Here is a 19,771-nt window from a genome sequence, read left to right on the forward strand (position 1 = left end):
GATTCTGGATGTTGTTCTTTCCAGAACTGGTGCATTCGTTTTAGATATCCTCTTCTTGTTGGACTTGATCTGTAATAACAGATCATTATTTTTTTGTTTTCAATCACTGTGTATCTGCGATGGGTAGACACCTTTTCTTCCAGTAGTTCTGCAGCTGCTGGCCCTGGTTGCTCAGCCAACAGTCCTGAGTCCTGTAACTCATTTTTCACCAGATATCCAGGAACTCCAGTATCTAGCGCGGACCTTGTTAACCCGGGCGACATCCGAGCCGGTATGGCATTCTGCAATTTACGTCTCACCATATTTTTTTATGGGAGAGACACTCTTTGTCTGACTCCTCTGATGAGACCTGTCCAGTATGGTTGAACCTCTGGCATAGCTCTCATCTTCCCCAGAGTACACAAGCCCCACAACCACATCAAGGTAGTGCCTCACTGGGGTATTATTATTATTAATTATTTTCTCTTTTGCTCCAATGTGGAATTCCATATGTATTTCTTTTCTCTCCCCCAGATGTTTAACATTTACATCAAAACTCTGGGAGAGGTCATCTGTCCATTTGGGGTGAATTATCATCAGTACTGGGCCAGCAATATGGTTGAAGTCCTGGCCTAGTGCCTGGAAGCTATAAGAAGGGGAAAGACAAATAGAAGTTGAATATCAGCAAGGATGAATTGCTGTTTATACAGCAATCAACTGGCCGGAGGCCCAGACAACAGAGTCACACACCTTTGTGTCCTCCTGCCTAGATTACTGCAATGTGCTGTAAATGGGGCTACCTTTTGAAGGCTACTTGGAACTGGAATTAGTTCAAAATGCAGCACCCTTTTTGTTAAATTTGCATTTAACACCAGTGCTTCAGGTTCTGCATTGGTTTTCAGACTTCTGGTACAATTCAAAATGACCTATAATGTTCAATTCGGCTTGGCAAGATTGTCTACGTTAAATGAATCCTATCTGGACAGCATCCACATCCTGGGAAGGATGCTAATGGTTTCTTGCCACACGAGACCCAATGAGACAGCAAGACGTTATATGTCTCTGTAATATCTACAACTGCCTCTTGATAATCATCTGGGAGCCATCTTTCAGAAAAGCTATCAAAATGAAACCATTAGGTACAACAGGGGCTCCAATTAAAATTTCTGATATGCCTATTATTTTATAGCTAAGAGTAAATTATTAAATGGCTTGACACATTAGTATTGACTTGGAGATTACTGTTAGGCTTATTTTTTATTCTAAACTATCATGAGTATCTGTATACTGTGACTATTTGTCTATCACAACTGTCTATAATATTCTTTAAAATTTTATTTATGCTGCCCAAATCTGGATGATGTAATATTAATAAATTATTATGTCAAATCATTATCGCAGAAGACACGCATCTCTCTGCCTTATATTAATAATGTCTCTGAGGCGACAGCCAGACTGTTAGCCCCCTACAGCATAGAAGTGGCTCATAAGCCCAGACAAACACTGCGTTCCAAAATTATGCACCCCAAGGACCCACTCCCCACCATGGAAAAATCTGCAGTGGTTTACAAAATTGACTGTAAGAACTGTCAAAGTAATTACGTGGGTGAAACAGCCAAACAGTTAAGAACTTGTTTGCACGAGCACAAATTGGTGATAAAAAGGGGCAAGCAACACTCCCAGGTTTGGACGCACATGGCAGAATATGGTCACCAATTTGATTTTGACAACGTACGGGTTGTATCCAGCGATACCACAAAAAGGGGCCGACTGCTAGAGGAAGCCTGGTTTTCAGACAAGGACTCGATTAATCGCCACATAGATCTTTGCCCGACACAGCAGGCACTGAGGAAATGGAGTGCGAATCGCCACCCCACTCGCCATAAACAATTTGACTGACATTTGCGGGACCGAGGTGGCGTTATATCTAATCTTCGATATAAACGGACTAACGAGAATCTAACCGACCCTCAGCGGCTTACGGGCATTCCCTTGACACCCAGCCAACAGTGGACTCATTCCGACCAACAGCTGAGGAGCCAGCTGACATTGAAGACGGATAGGCGTTTATCGGGAGCCGAGCGCTCTTCGGGAGGTGGAGGAGCCCGCCGGGTGGGGGACTTGTGTGATCTCCAACCGCACTCCAAAAGACCCCCACCGCCTGGATAGAGGAGGGAAGCCTATGGCGCCAGCGGGGGATCCAGGGGATCGGGAGGCGAAACTTTAGAGCCCGAATCGCCACCCCACTCGCCATAGACAACTTGACCGACATTTGCGGGACCGAGGAGGCGGCGTTATATCTAATCTCCGATATAGATGGACTAACGAGAATCTAACCGACCCTCAGCGGCTTACGGGCATTCCCTTGACACCCAGTCAACAGCGGACTCATTCCGACCAACAGCTGAGGAGCCAGCCGACACTGAAGACGGATAGGCATCTATCGGGAGCCGAGCGCTCTTCGGGAGGTGGAGGAGGGGGAGCCCGCCGGGCGGGGGACTCATGTGATCTCCAACTGCACTCCAAAAGACCCCCACCGCCTGGATGGAGGAGGGAAGCCTATGGCACCAGCAGGGGATCCAGGGGATTGGGAGGCGAAACTTTAGAGCCCAATGCTGCTTGCGATAATGAAGAGGGGCGATTTGTACGTAGAAGAAGGGAGTGTGGTGTGGTGACTCACTCGTACCGCAAAAGAGAGGGATATACTTCTCCTCCCTCTCACTCCATGGGTGGGCAAAGGATTACGGATGGGGGACGCTTGTGCCTACAACTGGAGTCTCCGGTGGAATGCATGCACGGGGGATCCATCCCGGATGAGAGCGATGACCACCAGCAACGGATAGAACAGCAAGAGACAGCTGATGTAGAGAGTACTAAGTGGGGGGTGAAGGTGGAAGCGCCAAGCCGTATGACATCCAGATAAGTGCTACCTATGTGGGAAAGGGGAATAGGATAGGGAACAAGGAACACTATTGAACACTATCGCCCAACCCACTATTGAAGGGAGTGGGAGGAAATAGTTGGAGCCTCAATGGGACATACAAAGGCACTAAGGGAAAATCTAATGGCCCTCCCCCCAAGACCCGTAGTAAAGAGAGCTGGGTGAAGAAGGGTGAGGGCAGTACGGAAGTAACTCCCATCAAAGGGAAGGGAGATGAAAGGATTTTAACAAAGCAGGCATGACGTTCCCCTCTCGGCTTGGGTGCGGCTCATATACATATATAAATTCCAAATTGTAGGTTTCTCCATTTCCCCCAAGTAATTAATTCGCCGCTTTTATTTTCCTGAGGGAATGGGGCGGAAATTCCCTTTCCCTCTTCATCGGGTAGAGTGCTTTGGGTAGATTTTCAGGAAAATCTCTTAAAGTCATAGAGGTTCAGGTCTCACCCAGTTTCATCCATGTTGCTATAAAATTGCTTGTTAGTGCTTGTTGTCTTCCATTGACAGCAGCTTCTGACTGGCTACGCGAATGTAGCCAGTCTTTCCCGTGCCAGTTTGGAGGGCTTCCTCAGAGCAAATGGGAGGGCTGCCGCCCCCCTGAGATCAACGAGGATCCCCTCCTTGCTTCTTGCCTCTACAGGGTCTCCCAGCGGGGCAAAATCGAACATCAAAGACTGAGCCCTATCTTCCTGCATCTGCTTTGCCGTGACATCAAAACCAGAAGCCAGTCTCAGGTATTTTTTAGCACCATCCATAGGAAGTAGTTTGGAGGGGTAGCCACACAGATTGTTTGAATAAGTCATGAGATATCCTGCTACAATTTGCATTTTATATATTGTATATCCTGTTTTCCTATCAACTGACTTCTAAATATTTTGTGACCTCCTGAGATGTACGTAATTCAAATGCTTGAGCAATCATTGGTGAATTAAAATATTTTTGAAACACGAAAAGCCAATTTTGAAAGCATTTTAAATAATTTATTTAATAACTTACTGTTGGTTTCTTCCCCTCTTTCAACAAAGTTTTTCTTCTAAGAACCCCTTTAATAGTAACAGCTCCTGGATATAAATGAACAGCTAAATCTTCAGACTCAGCAGAACTAAAAAAAAAAAGCAACTGTAAAGTATGGGAAGGTATTGTGTATTTCAATAGAAATTCTTGAAGTATCACTAATATCTATGTTTTCTGAAACTACCATTTTAATTATTGGATTTAATTATGGAAACTTTTAGAAGAATTATATATTTTACTTGCACAGCACTAATTAACATGCTAATAACTGACTTATAAATAACTATAACTTTCACTATATACTATGACAAAGAACTACAAATAATTCTAATTAGCAAAAAAGTTGAAATCAACTCCACTTTAAAAAGTCCTTTTCTTTTATTTTAAATAATTCTTTCCAGACTTTTCCAGATATGCTAAAAATATTGGTTTTATAGTAATCATTTGAGTTAATGAAAAAAAGTATAAAAAGAAAAACAAAGAAAAACAGCAAGAGCTTAATACATGCAGACTATCATACCAAGATATTTGAAACAATAACAGAAGCAGCAGGAAAGCAGAAAAGCTGGCCCAGAGCTGTTAAAATAAAACTGCTGTAATATAGGTTGTGTTCTAACAAGTGAGTAGCTGACCAACTTTTAATGACAGGAAATATTTGACTGCACAAGTGTTTGTGTAACTGCATACCAAGCAACTTATGTGGCATAGCCATCATTCTCCAGAGACAGATTAAAAAGGAAAAATTTCTGAAACATCTTGGAGAATTTCTTCCATATATCTTTCAACTACTTAGCTTATAAACTAAGAGAGATGACAAACTTTCTAGACCTTCAAAAAGTTAACATATACTTGTCCACATTACATCAGATAATAACAGTTATTTGAGGCTAGATTAATGTTCACTGAAGAATTTAAAAAGACCTTGATGTGAATGTAAATGCTTCTCATAAAATGTTATTCAAAGCAACCTTAAGGCAAGGAATGCTCTGTTCTTTGTATAGCATTGCTAAGAAAACAAAGATGAAGGGGAGCCTTTTTTATTTTATGATATTATTATTACTGCAATTTAAAAAAAAACTGCCTTTTTTTGGTAAAAGGCACTATGGCACAGAGACTCATCTTCAGTGACATAGTTTTTGTCTTCTAATTAAAAACTGCCAAAGGTATTCTGGAGAGGTGTGAGAATAGGCAAGGAAGGGGATAGGCAACTGAATTTGGGGGACCTGGCCATACCAGTTATCCTACACTTCTTTCTGCCTTTCTGGAAATAATGGGCATTTTACAATTTATATGGCTCAGGATAAAAAGAAAAAGCAACTCTTAATTCTCACTCAATCTTCAAAGTTCCAACATTATTCCTCTTGCCATTTGATTACTTCTGGTACCATCCAGTATCATAAATGATGGTTTAGAGGGTTTTTTTTTTAAAGTAGTGAGCTAAGTAAAACATTTTTGGAATTTTTTGAGTAATTTTATAAAATCAGATATGCAGATTACAATGGGCCAGCCATAGGCTGTGAAGATATGATTAAGTTTTAAGACATATATCCTGTTTCGATAGAGAATGTTCACCAATGTGATATGTCAAGATAGTTAGAAAGAACAGGAGTGTCAGATTACATCCACGTCACTATCAAATCAGTCACCAGCACCAGAGGAAAATGTCTGGCCCTTGAACACAAGGGATTGGTACCTGCTGCCCTTCATGTGGCTCCAATAGCCATTTCGTGCTATTCTTGTCACCGGACCAAGAGAATGGTATAATCTGTTCCTGTTGGATTTCATTATAAATGGTACGGGTTACATTTTTTGAATTCATAGTCATCATTTGTTAGAACACTATAATAAGCTTTCCTTTCTGCTACATTGCTACTTCTTCTTGTTCTGTAATCACCCATGTATTTCAGTTTTCAAAAGATCTTTTCTTATTTGAACACATGTTCTTGGTGTGAACACATATAACAATAAAATATTCTTACTGGCATCCCAATGAATGATTAGACAATCAATATCTTAAATAAATAACATCTACAGTTAAAACAAAACATTTCTAAAAGGCAAGTGATCGGGAGCAATGTAGTTACCTTAGAACAGTGTTTCCCAAACTTGACAATTTTAAGGCATGAGGACTTCAACTCCCAGAATTCTACAGCCAGCAACGCTGGCTGTGGAATTCTGGGAGTTGAAGTCCTCATGCCTTAAAATTGTCAAGTTTGGGAAACACTGCCTTAGAATATGAAAACATTCTCTCATAAAGTGGTTTAACATTGTATCTTGGCTTTTTCTTCTGAATAAATTCAGAGATTATATGATGCATATAGGTGTGGCATGAATGCGATGTGTGAGGGGCTGATGTGGCATGACTGCAGAAGGGCTGGAGGATGATGTGAGAATGGGGGAACTTATTCCAGTGACTTACAACATTCTCTGCTGGCTTCCCCATTAACTTTCCGAGGAAATCAGCGGGAAGGTTGCAAATGGCGATTATATGATAATGGGGTACTTGGCAACTTGTTGTAAATGCAAATGAGTTCCATGCACCCAAATTGTAATCATGTGACCAGACGAATGCTGGAATACCCAGAACTCTGAGGATCGATTGTAACACCATTCATTCAGAACTGTTATAACTTGGATTTATACATCAAGAACTACCTCTATTTATATTGACAGAACTATTGTTGTATGCATTTTACTGAGCAAAAATGCATTAAAGTAATCTAAGCCAGGGAATAAAAAGTATTTGAACAGTTCATCCTGCAGAAGAAAATCCTTTAGTTTTATAGAATCAACTATGATTCTACTAGCTTCTTATGTTACTTCATTTGTACTGAACTGGGAGCGGCACAAGCACCTCAGATCATAGTGGTGCTTTATCAAATGATCAATGCCTTTCACTTGAAAGCTGTTGCAATGATATACAAAATAAAAGTAATTTTCTAAAAACAATAGTAGATTTACAGCATGTTTTTATATAAGTCAATCATATACATTCACTAAGATAGAAAAGTCAGTCATCTACTGTTCTAAATTGGTCAGGCTGCATCACAGGAGAACTGTCACTTGGATTTTACTCCAAGCCTATACTGTAAATAGGAGTTCAGCTTTGGGAAGCTTCTTTCAACAATCTCCCAAATAGTTGTAAGTAGATGATGAACCACTTATATAAGCTGCATATGTTCCCTTTGAACAAATTTGTTACAAAACAGGATTCTGGGACCCCTGCCAAAATATTAGTAATAATACACCCTCCAGAAAACTTGCATGATCGAACTACTTTAGCCATTATTTTTTGTCTTACATATATAACCCATGTGTAGGAAAAGCAGTGCTTTGATTAAAAAGCAGTATACCAGGAAAGTTAAGTACACTTGGTACACTTTTTTATGTGGAAATGTAAAACTGTCATATGTTAAATACATGTATGTATGAATAAATATAAAATATATTGACTTCTCTTACCTTTCAAATGCTGGCCATGAAGTTTCTTCACTGAGCTCTGAACCATCACTGCTACCTAAAATCAGAATGAATAAATTTAAAAACTCTCTAATTTTATGATTTACCAAGCCTGAAAAATGTTTCAAAAAAACTCTACCCATAATAAAACTGACTCAATTGCAATGACAGTTAGTTTAAAAGAAAACAACTTATTTCTGGGAGTTTTGTTTATGAGATTAATTGCGCATACTAATTTTTATGTTCAATTTCTCTCTCCCCACTTAACTGTTAGAACTCACTTAAATTCATATAGTTTAATTGCATAATATAATTTAATTGCATTATATTAAATATGAATATGAATATGTATATAGTATTTGTTCTTTGTTTAGTAAATGAATAGGCATTTGTGCTTCTTCTTTCATTATGTTGTCTCTATGGAAGAAATGAAGTAGAACAATAACAATTTAGCACCATCTTCTGGAATTAGCCAACTCCTTATAAACTCTAGAATCTAAAATTGCTTAACTTTGTAATGTCTTTCCCCTTCCACCATTATTGGACCAGGTGCTTCTTTCCCAACTGGTCTCATTTTCGATCCCTGAGCCTGCTTCAGCAGGTTGCAGTGAAATACTGGGTGCACTTTCCCCAGTACTCTAGGCAGTTTCATTTCTACAGTCACTGGGTTAATAATACTTTTAATAATAATTATAATAATAATTTTCATGATCAGGAAATGGCCTATGTATTTAAGACCTAGCTTTTTACAGGGAATCCTCAACTTTAGGTATTTGGTGGATAGATACATTTTATCTCCTACATGGAACGTTCCCTGGGGAGCTTGCTTCTTATCCTCTTGTTTCTTTTGACTCTCTGTTGCTTTGGCAAGTGCTTTCCTCACATTATCCCAGATGCCTTTTAGGGAATCTACCCAATCAGCTAATTCACCAATGAGGGGGTCTCTCTTGGGCATTCTGGTATTGGCACAAACTCCACTCCTGTAGCTATCTTAAATGGGGTATGCCACTTGTATGCCACTTCAGAGAATGGCAGGAACTCTGCCCAATTAGATTGCTGGTAGTTGACATAACAACACAGGTACTATTCCACCATTTCATTGGTTCATTCTGCAGCTTCATTTGTACTCGGATGAAAAGCTGATGAACTAAGACCCTGGGAGGACCCTATCAGCTTTAAAAATTCACACCAAAACTTGGTAGTAAATTGGATTCCTCGGTCCGAGATTATGCATTTAAGCACTCCGCATAGCCAGTAAATACGTTGCAGGAACATCCTGGCCAATCTCTGGGCTGATGAGAGGCTGGAACATGTGGAGAAGTGGGCCTGCTTTGAGAATAGGTTCACCACTGTCCATATCACCATATGCCCTCCACTATCTGGAAGCTCGACTATAAAGTCCATGGCTATCTCTTCCTAAGGCTGGGTCAGGTCAGCCACTTGCTGCAGCAATCACGGAATCTTCCCTGGTTGGCGCTTCATGGCCATACACATGGCACAGCTTTTCACCTAACTTTCAATGTCCTTCTTGAGGAGCAGGAGGTACATATTCTCCACACATACCCCATTTATTCCATGGAAATTGATACACAATCTCAGCGAGCCATCCTTTCTTCTCCTTGAATAGCACTAGGGCTGCCACTCTGGATTTAGCGGCCTGGATGAAACCCGTAGCTAGATTCTTGTCAATGTCATCTCTCAGCTCCTTCAACTCTTTTGGAGTCATAGAGTACATATTTGGTTTGGGGCGTTCCGCTCCAGGCAAGATTTCAATTGCACAGTCCGTGGGATGATGGGAGGGGGGCAAGGCGTTGCATGAAGCTTCTATAGAACTTCATACTAGACATTGAAAAGATAGTAAATTCTGAGTAATTTAACAACATGGGAGATTTTAATTAAAAAATCATCAGGTTACTAACTTTGTTTGTAGTGTGCGCAAGTTTATCTTCCCCCATTATCCTATGTATGCTGTGTGGATAGTGCCTATGCATGCTGTTTAAATAATATGGAGGAGAGGTAGCATATAAATATAATGAAAAAATTATACAAATTTGAATTTCAAAAGACACTTTTACTGACTGAGATAAAATCTCACCTATTGAAATTCCACTGGAAAGAGTGGAGCTCTCTGCTTGCCCCCGTAATGGAGCATGTGGTTCCATGACACTATCATCTAAAAGATGCCTTGGTCCTGCATTTGGGAATGTTGCACTTTTAAATTCTGCTGTGTTCATTTTATGAATGAAACTAGAAAAGTAGTAAAATACATTAAGATTGATCACATTATTAAAACAGTAAATATAACACAGTATCAAAAGTATATTTAATAATAGATCAGACCTCAATAATCAAATCCAAAGGGAAAGACAGAATAAAGGTAATTAAAAAAGTTTAAAAAGATAAATGTTCCCAAGAATATGTAATTGTATAATAGATATGAAATAGACATAGATGAATTAGTTAATATTTTCGTACTAAAATTCTACAATTCCTGCTTTTTTCTTTTAATGTACATGTACTTTATACCTTTATAAACAATGGGCAAATATTTATGAACATGGACTATTAAAGAATGGATTCCAATGTTACACTTAGAAATGGGCATGGAAGAATGAAAATGTTATTAGGAAGTTATGTCTGCTGCCAGTGTTTAAATATTGGTCTTTCTTTACCACAAGCAGCCTAAATAGATTGCCAACCACATTTACAATCATAAAGTGATTTGCAAGCAAGAAGCTGTATGTATGTACTTTGCAATTTAATTCCTAAATTTTTGGAACTAATGTTTAAATATGAGGATTAACTGCATTTCTTTTCTTTTTCTTTTTTCTTTTGCTCTGAGCAAGAGGATGATGAGTAGTAAGGTAGAGGGACTTAGTTATAGTAATGACTGGTGCACCAATGGAAGACATGAAGGACCAAGTAAGAGACAGATTATTTTGGAGAAAATCTATCCCTGTGTTTGCTAAGAACTGACATTGACTTGATGAAGCATAATCAATCAATATATGAACAATTGGGTTCAGTCTATAAATCAATATGAAACCATGGCTTGTCAGTTTAATGACTGTAACTATGATTTCACAAAACATTATAAACAGAAATACACAATTTCTTGTTTTATGCCTAATTTGTTTTGTTTCCTGAAAACAGAAAGGAGCCATTTAGATCACTGAGTTAACCTGCTAATCCAAATGTCCTATTCAAAGCTCTAACAATAAAGCAAAGCAAATTAAAACAAAATAGAAAAATATTCTGTAATCAGTCAAATAAACAATAAATACTTTGTGATGGTAGAATTATATATATCTCAAGATTGACATATTGTATTGTTAGCCTTTTCTCTGTTTTTGACTGTTTCTCTGTTTTGGAGTTCCAACAATGTCATGATTGCATTGCCTGTCTACAAATCTGAGTTTGGCTTGTTTAACAGATTATTTAATAATCCTCAGTTATCACGATTTACTTATATTTATCTTGTATTTACTTATAAAAAAGGTACTGAGCTATTTAAACAACCTAATATACATACTGCATAAAAAGTCAATGGCAAAGAAGTACTTAATTCATATATATGGTTTTTTAAATAACAATAATTTGGAGTATAATGAATTTAAATAACAGAAGGAACTGAATCTCAAATGAGATGCTAACTTGTATCCCAAACTGTGACATTTTCTATGCCCATGAGGCATCAGGTTTCTAGGAGATGGAGGAGTTGGTGGTAGCAATGCTTCTTCAGCAGTAGCATTCTTTCGCACCATTTGGGGAGAAACACCCACTTCAGGGCCTGGAAAAAATAAGTAAAATGAGTAGAGCAAAGAGCAAGTTTGTTATTATAATTCTTCAAAAATCTTCAAAATAATTTGGAAGTACATATACAGATTTTATCTATTTCCTTCTCTTTTTAGTTTATTTTAAAGTTTGCTTAAATTAGATTTGCTTAAAAAAAGATTTTATGGATATTATAAACCCAGAAAATAGGAATACTGGGGAGTAGAATCAGAGTGTTTTATTGTTGAGTACTTACCAACTAAATCTTCATGAGATGCAGTGGGGCGTGAGGTACTGGTCCCAGGTTCTATTTTTAATGAAAGTCTGTGTTAAGAAAAAAAAAATTGCTAATAGCAAATTCAGACATCTACACTTACTTTCATTTTCTAGGACAGGGGTCCTCAATCCCTGGTCCGTGGACCAGTACTGGGCTGCGGCATGCCAGCAATGGGGCCGGACAAAAAAGCAAAGCCCCATCTGCAAGAAACAGGTAGCACATAAAACCACACACCCTCTGGTCCGTGGAAAAACCTCTCTCCATGGAACCGGTCCCTGGTGCCCAAAAGGTTGGGGACCTCTGTTCTAGGACATCCTACTAGGAATCCATCAATAAATCATTTGAGCCAGATTGGTGGTGGTTAAGGTGCTGACCTAGAAACAAGGAGACTGTGTCCCTTAAGCATGAAAATGTCTGGATGACCTTAGGCAGTCATTCTCTCTCAGCCCAACAGATATCATAGGTTTGTTGTTTTGGGGAAAGTAGAAGGCAGGAGTGTTAAGTATGTTAACCATCTTGAGTTACACATATGAAAAGGTGAGATAAAAATATAATTAGCTTCTCACAGTAGTATCGAACCATGAATTAGGTGCCGTATAAATTTAAAAAAACCCCAAAATAAATAGTAACCGTTATCATATTTTGACAGATTTAAATAAAAAAAACTTCAATTTTTTTAATAAGTAAGATACAAAATATCCATTTTTTTTATTTTAAAAGAAAAATGGGTGATTTAGAAGTGCCATTTAAAAACGCTGTGATTTCCTGGAAACTTTCTCCCACTCTGTATAACTTAAAGAAAAGAAGAAAGAAACAGTTACACATATAACTGCTATATGTCAATTAGTTTTTAAAAAGGCCAATATGGATTTATATGATAAATACCAAATACTGCAGTTAATAACAGAGTAAGAAATTGGGAGGGAAGATGATTAAGAATACGGGAATGTAACAAATAATTCATAATAGATTAAGACTGTCTTAGATCTTGAACATCTGTTAATTCTTATTCATCTGTTAGATTTATATTCCACCTTTCCTATAGGAACTCAAAGGAAATTACATTGTAATCTCCTCAGAAATCAGAACCCTGTATTGCAGGTTGGGTGGAGAGAATTACTGCTCACCCAGTGAATTTCATTCCTAGTTCAATACCTAAACCACCACAGGGCTTTCTGTTTATTCTTTTCATTCATTCATTTTTAATATTTACAGCTAAGGGTTATATTCTAGGAAAGAAAGAGAAAGGAAAAAAAGAAAAAAAAGAAAGAGAAAAAAAGAAAGTATTCATGAAAAATGAGAGCCTATAAAGAGAAATGTCCTAAAAATTTGAAACACTTATGAAACAAAACTACGTATTGTTTTGTTCTTTATGAAAAATTACTTTAGAAACAAAAATTTAATAATGAATATATCACAATTGACTAGATTATATACTTACTTATAATTATCATCTTCCACAAACTTCTGAAGTTCCTCTATATACTGAACAGAATTCAGGTACTTTTGAACATGAGGCAACACAGGAATATCTAAATAGTAATTAGTATATAATGGAGAGCAGTTATTTTATTGCAGCCATTAAGATCTATGTATTTTTATATGGCATGATTTCATATCAATGTTAACTATTATTGTTATATTATCATCTTCCTTTTCCCCCCACAACAGCAGGCATTTAGCTAACTACTATTCTCACAAATGTCTGTGATACAATTAAGACCAACTTGTTTATAAGAATCTTAATAGCAGTAATTAGATGGGGAAGGAAAAGCAGGAAACTAGGCTATGCACATAAAATCAGATTTTGTTTTTCTTTGAAGTCATTTCACTTCTCATCCACAAAGCATCTTCAGTTCTGACAGGATGGTGGGGAATGGAGGGATTTATATTCTTTGCAGACAGCTGATTATTTGCATTTTTTTAGAGCAGGGGTGTCAAACTGCAGGTCTGTGGGCCGGATGCATCATAGCAAAACCATGCCCATCCCATTGCTAGCAATGGCAAAAAAAGTCACCATACGTCTTGACACGTCACGAGATGTTGCGACTTTAACACCCCTATTTTAGAGAGTCACTGAGAACACTTGAAGGTTTGTTTGTGTCTTCAGGATCACCTGAGTAGTGCAAATGGGTGAGGAGCCTTCTTGGAACTGCTGAAAAGATTGTGTTGTGGAGCTCTGTTTTTTGCAGGATGTTTTCTGCCCTGTGTCCTTTCACTGTTGAACAACTAAAGGATATATGGCCTTGCTGTCCCCTTGCTCTTAATGTGAAATCTGGCAACCTCATTCCCAGCTAAAATATATTAAAAACTGCTTCATATCAATAAAAAGGTAAAGATTTCCCTGTCAGGTATGTCCAATTCTAGGGCACAGTGCTCATATCCGTTTCTTGGCCGAGGGAAGTCAGCATTCTGTGGTCATATGGCCAGTATGGCTATATGCCAAACACATACGGAATTCTGTTACCTTCCCATTGAAGTGGTACCTATTAATCTACTTACATTTGCATGCTTTCAAACTGCTAGGTGGGCAAGAGCCGGGGCAAGTAAGAGGAGCGCACCTTGTTGTGCAGACCTCAGGTCTCAAAATGAGGCTGTCAGCTCTCTGACAAGCTCAGCATCTTTAACGGCTGAGACATTGCGCCCCACTCATAAGAGTAATGTCATATTAATAAATGTTGGTGGCTATTAATCTTCTGTATATAGAATTCTGATTACAATTCTACATATATATATATATAAATTGAAACTCACATTTAAAATTTGCTTTATAGATGTTACATATTTTGTGATTTCCTAAATATTCTCACCCAATAATCATCTTGTATTTAGTCAGATCTAAGACTTTGCCCAATAACATGATTTACATCTCCTCCAATGCAATAAACAAAATATTTTTCAGACAAGTACTGAAAAAAAAAACTTATAAATTTCTCTTCTTAGAGCATCAGAGATGGCTTTTGATCTCAGGGAATTTGCATATATAACCATAGTTTCTTTGAACAGGAGGGAGCTGTCTAACCCTTGCAGACAAGCAGCATCCTAGAATTCCGGAGATAATTTCACTCTGCCAAAAACATGTAACCTTGTGTAAAGAAAATAAAAAAGAAAAAAAAAACAACAACAACCCAAATCATCAGCCTGATAAATTGGGTAGAGACAGGATAAAAATAAATTCCAGGCCACATGAATGCAAAAGCTCTATTATTTTGAAGAAAAATATCTATTTCTAAGTAACAAAATACAAAAAAACAGAAATGCATAAAGGAAAAAAAAATATTTGTTTCCTCCAAATATTCACAGTAAATATTCTAGACCTTAGGACAGGGGTGTCAAACTGGCGGCCTGCAGCTGGATGCATCACACGCAGGTTACGCCCACCCCGGTTGTGCAAAGGCAAAAAACATCACAATATGTCATGACACACCATGTGACTCAATCAAGTGACATTTGTGCCTTAGGACATATTGAAACAATACGGCATCCAACTTATTTATTATTTATTTATTTTTAAAATGTATAAGCCGCCCCACTCCCGGAGGACTCTGGGCGGCTAACAATAAAAACACATAAAACATAACAAAAGAAACAGTACAAGAACAGTCATCCAGGGGTCAGATTTTATAAACCCCAGGCCTGCCGGAAAAGCCAGGTCTTAAGCAGCTTATGGAAAACCAACAGGGTGGGAGCGGTCCTAATCTCCGGGGGTAGCTGGTTCCAAGACGTGGGCGCCATCACAGAGAAAGCCCTCCTCCGCAGCCCCGCCAAATGGCACTGCTTGGCCGACGGGACCTGAAGGAGGCCCAGCCTGTGGGATCTAACTGGATGAAGGGAACTATGAGCAATCTGCACAGCATTCCTACCAAAAGCTTCATCAGCCGAGGATGTAATATAATTTTAGAGGTAAACAGTGATTTCCTTTTGGGCAGGGGTTTATCAATTGCAGTTTGGTATAAAAAGGCAATTGAGCCATCTGTAAATGGAAGGTAGGGTTCTTCCTACCCATTATTTTCCCATAAGTGAAAAAACAAGAACTCTGGCTTCAGTAATCTGTAGGAGATGACCAGACTGAGGCCCAAGGATGGGTCAACTGCATCATCAGTCTCGAGTCCCTTCGCACCCACAAGAGATCTAGATCCAAGCCCATTTTGAATTCCATTGACTCTTATCTACCATCAATTTGCTATGACTGTTAATAGTTCAGATTGTTCTAGAGAGCATTAGCATACAATAAACCTATATTCATTTTCTGCACCTATCTTGTCTAAATAAAATTAAGTGGAAAGCTTAATGAATCTTTAGTAAAAATGAACTGTGAACTGCCCAGAGTCATTGACTGAGATGGACAGCTTATAGAAGTTGAACAACTAAAAAAATAATAGATAAATAAATAAAAAGGAAGGTTCTTACTGAGAGACTACTTTATTTGAAATAGACTTAGTCAAAATTAAGAGGGTGGCTTTCAATATGTTTTTGAATAACAGAAAACTTATGTCAAAGTCTGTTAATTATTTTTTAACGTTAATGCTGAGAAAACTCATTTTTTTTTTACTTTGAAAGAATTTAGTAAACAAGTATTACCTTTTACATTTGTCTCTTCAATTATAGTAAAGATCCAAAGAGATATTTTAAGATATGCTCAAAGGTTTTGGGGTGTTTGATTAGATTTCTGCTGTTTTATTGGGAAAATGATCACTTTATCTTCATATCTTGAATTATTTTTTTAAAATATCCCATCACCACCTTTAATCAAAGGTAAAATTTGAGCAAGCCTCAATTAATATTCAAGCTATTTATTTACTGTTTACAGATAATGCTGTAATATAGATGCATGGTATAACTTACCATATTCACAAGATTGCTGTAAGTCTGAAATTATTCTAAGAATATTATTCATTAAGTTTGATCTCTGCTCATTTTCCAGAATACTTCCTGTTGATGGATATGCTGAGTCAATATATGTCAAGTCTGAGAGATAAATACCTGAAGAATTAAAGATTTTTTTATCATACAGAGCATTGAAATAAAAGTTACAAGTAGACCTTGTTTACTGACTCCCTCATTTAGTGACTGTTTGAAGTTATAATTGTGAAGGAAACCCCCAGCTTTGTGATCAATCCTTCATTTATGATTATTGCAATATTCTGCAGTCACGTGATCACCATTTGGGAGCTTAGCAAATGGCATACAGTTATGACTATTGCAGTGTCCCAAGGTCATGCCATTTATATGATTTGCAACTGGCTTGTGAGAAGCAGAGTTAAAGGAGAATATGGAATGTTTTACATAACAGCTGTGGTGATTTGCTTAACAGCTGAAGCAGAAGTGAGGCTGTAAGTCCTTGCAGTCATGTGATTTTTTTTTGTTCAGCAACCATGGCATTTAGTAATGGTGTTGCTGATCCCAACTATCTGTAGTTCAAATCAAATAACATCACAGCCTTCCGGTCCTGTTTCAGATAGTATTTGGATTTTAAAGACATGTCATGAATCTGAAACATTCAACTCTGCCCTTACATATAAAAGCTTTATATTTCAATTTGTATCTAAAATTTATTTGCAATTCAACAAAGTATTTAATTAATGCACCAATTATATTTTAAAATTAAACTCCTATGTCTAAGTGATTATCATTTGCTGTTTGTATTCAATTATATAAACTTTGTATTTGTAGTAGTAGCATACAAGATTGACAGGAAAAAGTGAAATAGTAATAATGGTTCTCTTAAAAATATTTTTAGCAAAGATTTTACTATTTGTGTTCCCACACTGTTGATAAAATATGCTACCAGACCAATCCCAGGTGTTGTCTACTAAAGACAATGTCTTATTTAAGCAGAGCATTAAGTTGTTTAAAGTTGTGAATAAGAAATAATTAGGTGTTATTATATTCCCTGTCCCTTAAATATAAAAATGAAACAAAAGCCCCAGGGACCAAAAAGCAAATTGATCTAAAGTCCAAAGAATAAAAAATGACATGAAATGGGCAACTTTACTGAGTCTCTGTCAGAATCCAATTATATTTCATCTTTAATTATCAAATATAGAAACTCCCAATTCTGCCATCTCTGGATTCTGCCATAAGAGGGAGAGAAAGGGGAGAACAAAGGGGCTTTATGGCCCTCACTTCCTTCAGTACACTTCAAAGGGCTGAATGTTGAATGTGTGTTTATTGTAACCTCGAAGTGTTAGCATACCAAAGGAGAGTATTTGCCTTTCATGTAGTTATCTGAAGTCTCCATCCAGACGGAAGAAAGAAGAAAAGGGGTGGAATTGTGATACTTGAAACTATCACTGGAAGGGGGGTTGATTGGGTGGGACTACTGGGGAACCCCTTAAAACCTTGAATGGAAGAGCTTGAACCCCAAGTCCTGTCTAGCATGCCTGCAACCACTTCTCTTAATAAAGGATTCCTGTTGGAAGAATTATTCCAAGAGTTCTGTCTTCTTAAGATGCAAAGTGGGGTGGGTCCTTACATTAGACAGGACTTGCAAAATTAATCCACCTGGAAGGGAGACCCTTGCCGGGGGATTTTGCAAAAATTTACCATGTCAGACAACGAAGCAAGAGAGGGGGAAAACTCCCTGGAAAGAGAGCCGCTGACCCAGTTGGAACCTTGCCAGATGTTGGGATCCGAGAGGCCAGATTCCTCAGGAGAAGAAGTGGTGGAGACACAGGACCACAAGCCTCGCTGGTCGATGGGCGTTGGAAAGAAAAGTGAGTGGGGAAAGGAATCAAGAAAGGTGACCCTGAGACGGGGGACCAAGCAACCAGAATGGAAGCAGGAGATGGAGAAATCCCTGCACGCAAGTGAAGAGGGAGGAAGCTGGGCACCGTACTCAGACTGGATCCTAGAGAAAGCTATTGACCTGATGAAGAGAACTCTCAGCTCCCTAGGAGAGGAGAATACTGAGCCCTACGGCCGCCCCAGTTCCTGGAGCCGCAAAGGGAGAGACACCGAGGGGGACATGGAACCTGCAACCCCAGGGACATCTACTGATCCAGGAGCCCCCACCCCCTACCGGACCACAGATGGCAATCTGGACGGAAGACACTACCACCCACAACGGAGGCACCGATCCATTCCAAGACGTCACCGTTGGAGGTGAAATTCAAAGGGGAGCCAATACGCTTGGGGTTTTTCCTAACCCAAGTCCTCAGCTACATGGAGGAATATGGGCAGGACATTCCCAGCGACAAAGCCCGCATCCGGATCGTGCAATCTGCCCTGGATGGACCAGCTGCGGATTGGGTAGTGAACTTGCATGACTCCAATGCCCCAGAACTCAGTAACTTCAACCGTTTCATGTCCTCTTTGAGAAGACGATTTGAAGACCCCCTGGCTGATCGCAAAGCCCGTGAAAGAATAACAACGATGAGGCAGGGCAAACGCCCAGTGGCCGAGTATACACAAGAATTCCGGGCCATTGCCAGCAAACTGAATTGGCCAGAAGACATCCTCCTTGGCCATTTCAAAGACGAAATGGCCAAGGAGGATGTCTTCTGGCCAATGATCTATATGATGCTTGCCTGCCCCGAGGGGACCCACATCGACTTGAGGAATGGTACGTCTTGGCAGAGGAAGCAGAGATCGACATATTGAAGAGGCACCGCCGAAGAAAACAATGGAGCCGCCCCCCGCCTGAGCTGACACACCAACCGGTGAAATCATCGGATACAGCCAAGAAGCAAATGGGGTGTTTCAAGTGCGGAAGAGAAGGGCATCGAGCTGTAGAATGCCGCTCAAAGGCCCCCCAGCACAACCCAGACAGATCCCCAATCAACAAACCCAGAGGTATTCAGCTAAGCCAAAAGAAACAGCCATGAGAATGATGGAAATTGCAGAAACCCCCACCTCTGCTCACCAAGGGGAAAGAACTCCAGCCTACACCACAGGGACGGTGGATGCCTCAGATGACAGCTCGGAGGGCGAACCCCTGGTAAGTGGATGCATCACACCCATCTTCAAAACAGTGACTATATTAATCCCCCCCATGCCCGAAGCTGTGAAGGTGAAAGCCTTAATAGACTCTGGCTGCACCCGCTGCCTTATTAGCCCAACACTAGTGGGGAATCTGGGCATCCCATCCAGGAGACTGGAACAACCAATCTCATTTGGCCAGCTAGATGGATCCATAGCAGGGGGGATGCCAGCTACCCTAGCCACTCTGCCAATACACCTCTCCCTGGGCAACCATGAAGAGGACTTAACGTTTGTGGTGACCCCAGGTATGGAATGCCCAATGATTCTAGGGATGGAATGGTTGAAAAAATGGAACCCCTGGGTAAATTGGAGGACGACAGAAATCAAATTCCCGAAGGGGGACCC

The 19,771-nt window shown here is 39.2% G+C and overlaps 1 protein-coding gene across 4 annotated transcripts in view; it reads right to left on the reverse strand.

Moving 5' to 3' along the window:
• Positions 1-19,771, reverse strand: part of RALGPS2 (Ral GEF with PH domain and SH3 binding motif 2) — a 122,502-nt gene that overhangs the window by 19,748 nt on the left and 82,983 nt on the right. For 2 of the 4 annotated variants that reach the window (XM_039337185.1, XM_039337187.1), the window contains 8 exons: positions 16,289-16,426; positions 12,885-12,975; positions 11,423-11,490; positions 11,047-11,182; positions 9,488-9,639; positions 7,396-7,450; positions 5,627-5,704; positions 3,916-4,021 (listed from right to left, as the gene is read on the reverse strand). In XM_039337185.1, coding sequence (XP_039193119.1) covers positions 3,916-4,021; positions 5,627-5,704; positions 7,396-7,450; positions 9,488-9,639; positions 11,047-11,182; positions 11,423-11,490; positions 12,885-12,975; positions 16,289-16,426 — 824 coding nt within the window. Of the gene's footprint in view, positions 1-3,915; positions 4,022-5,626; positions 5,705-7,395; positions 7,451-9,091; positions 9,232-9,487; positions 9,640-11,046; positions 11,183-11,422; positions 11,491-12,884; positions 12,976-16,288; positions 16,427-19,771 lie in introns of those variants that run through there. The other 2 variants (XM_039337186.1, XM_039337188.1) reach the window with 2 other exon arrangements.

The sequence above is a fragment of the Crotalus tigris genome, unplaced genomic scaffold (genome assembly GCF_016545835.1).
Source record: "Crotalus tigris isolate CLP2741 ecotype Arizona unplaced genomic scaffold, ASM1654583v1 scf7180000017668.6805642782:7212621, whole genome shotgun sequence".
Taxonomy (NCBI): domain Eukaryota; kingdom Metazoa; phylum Chordata; class Lepidosauria; order Squamata; family Viperidae; genus Crotalus; species Crotalus tigris.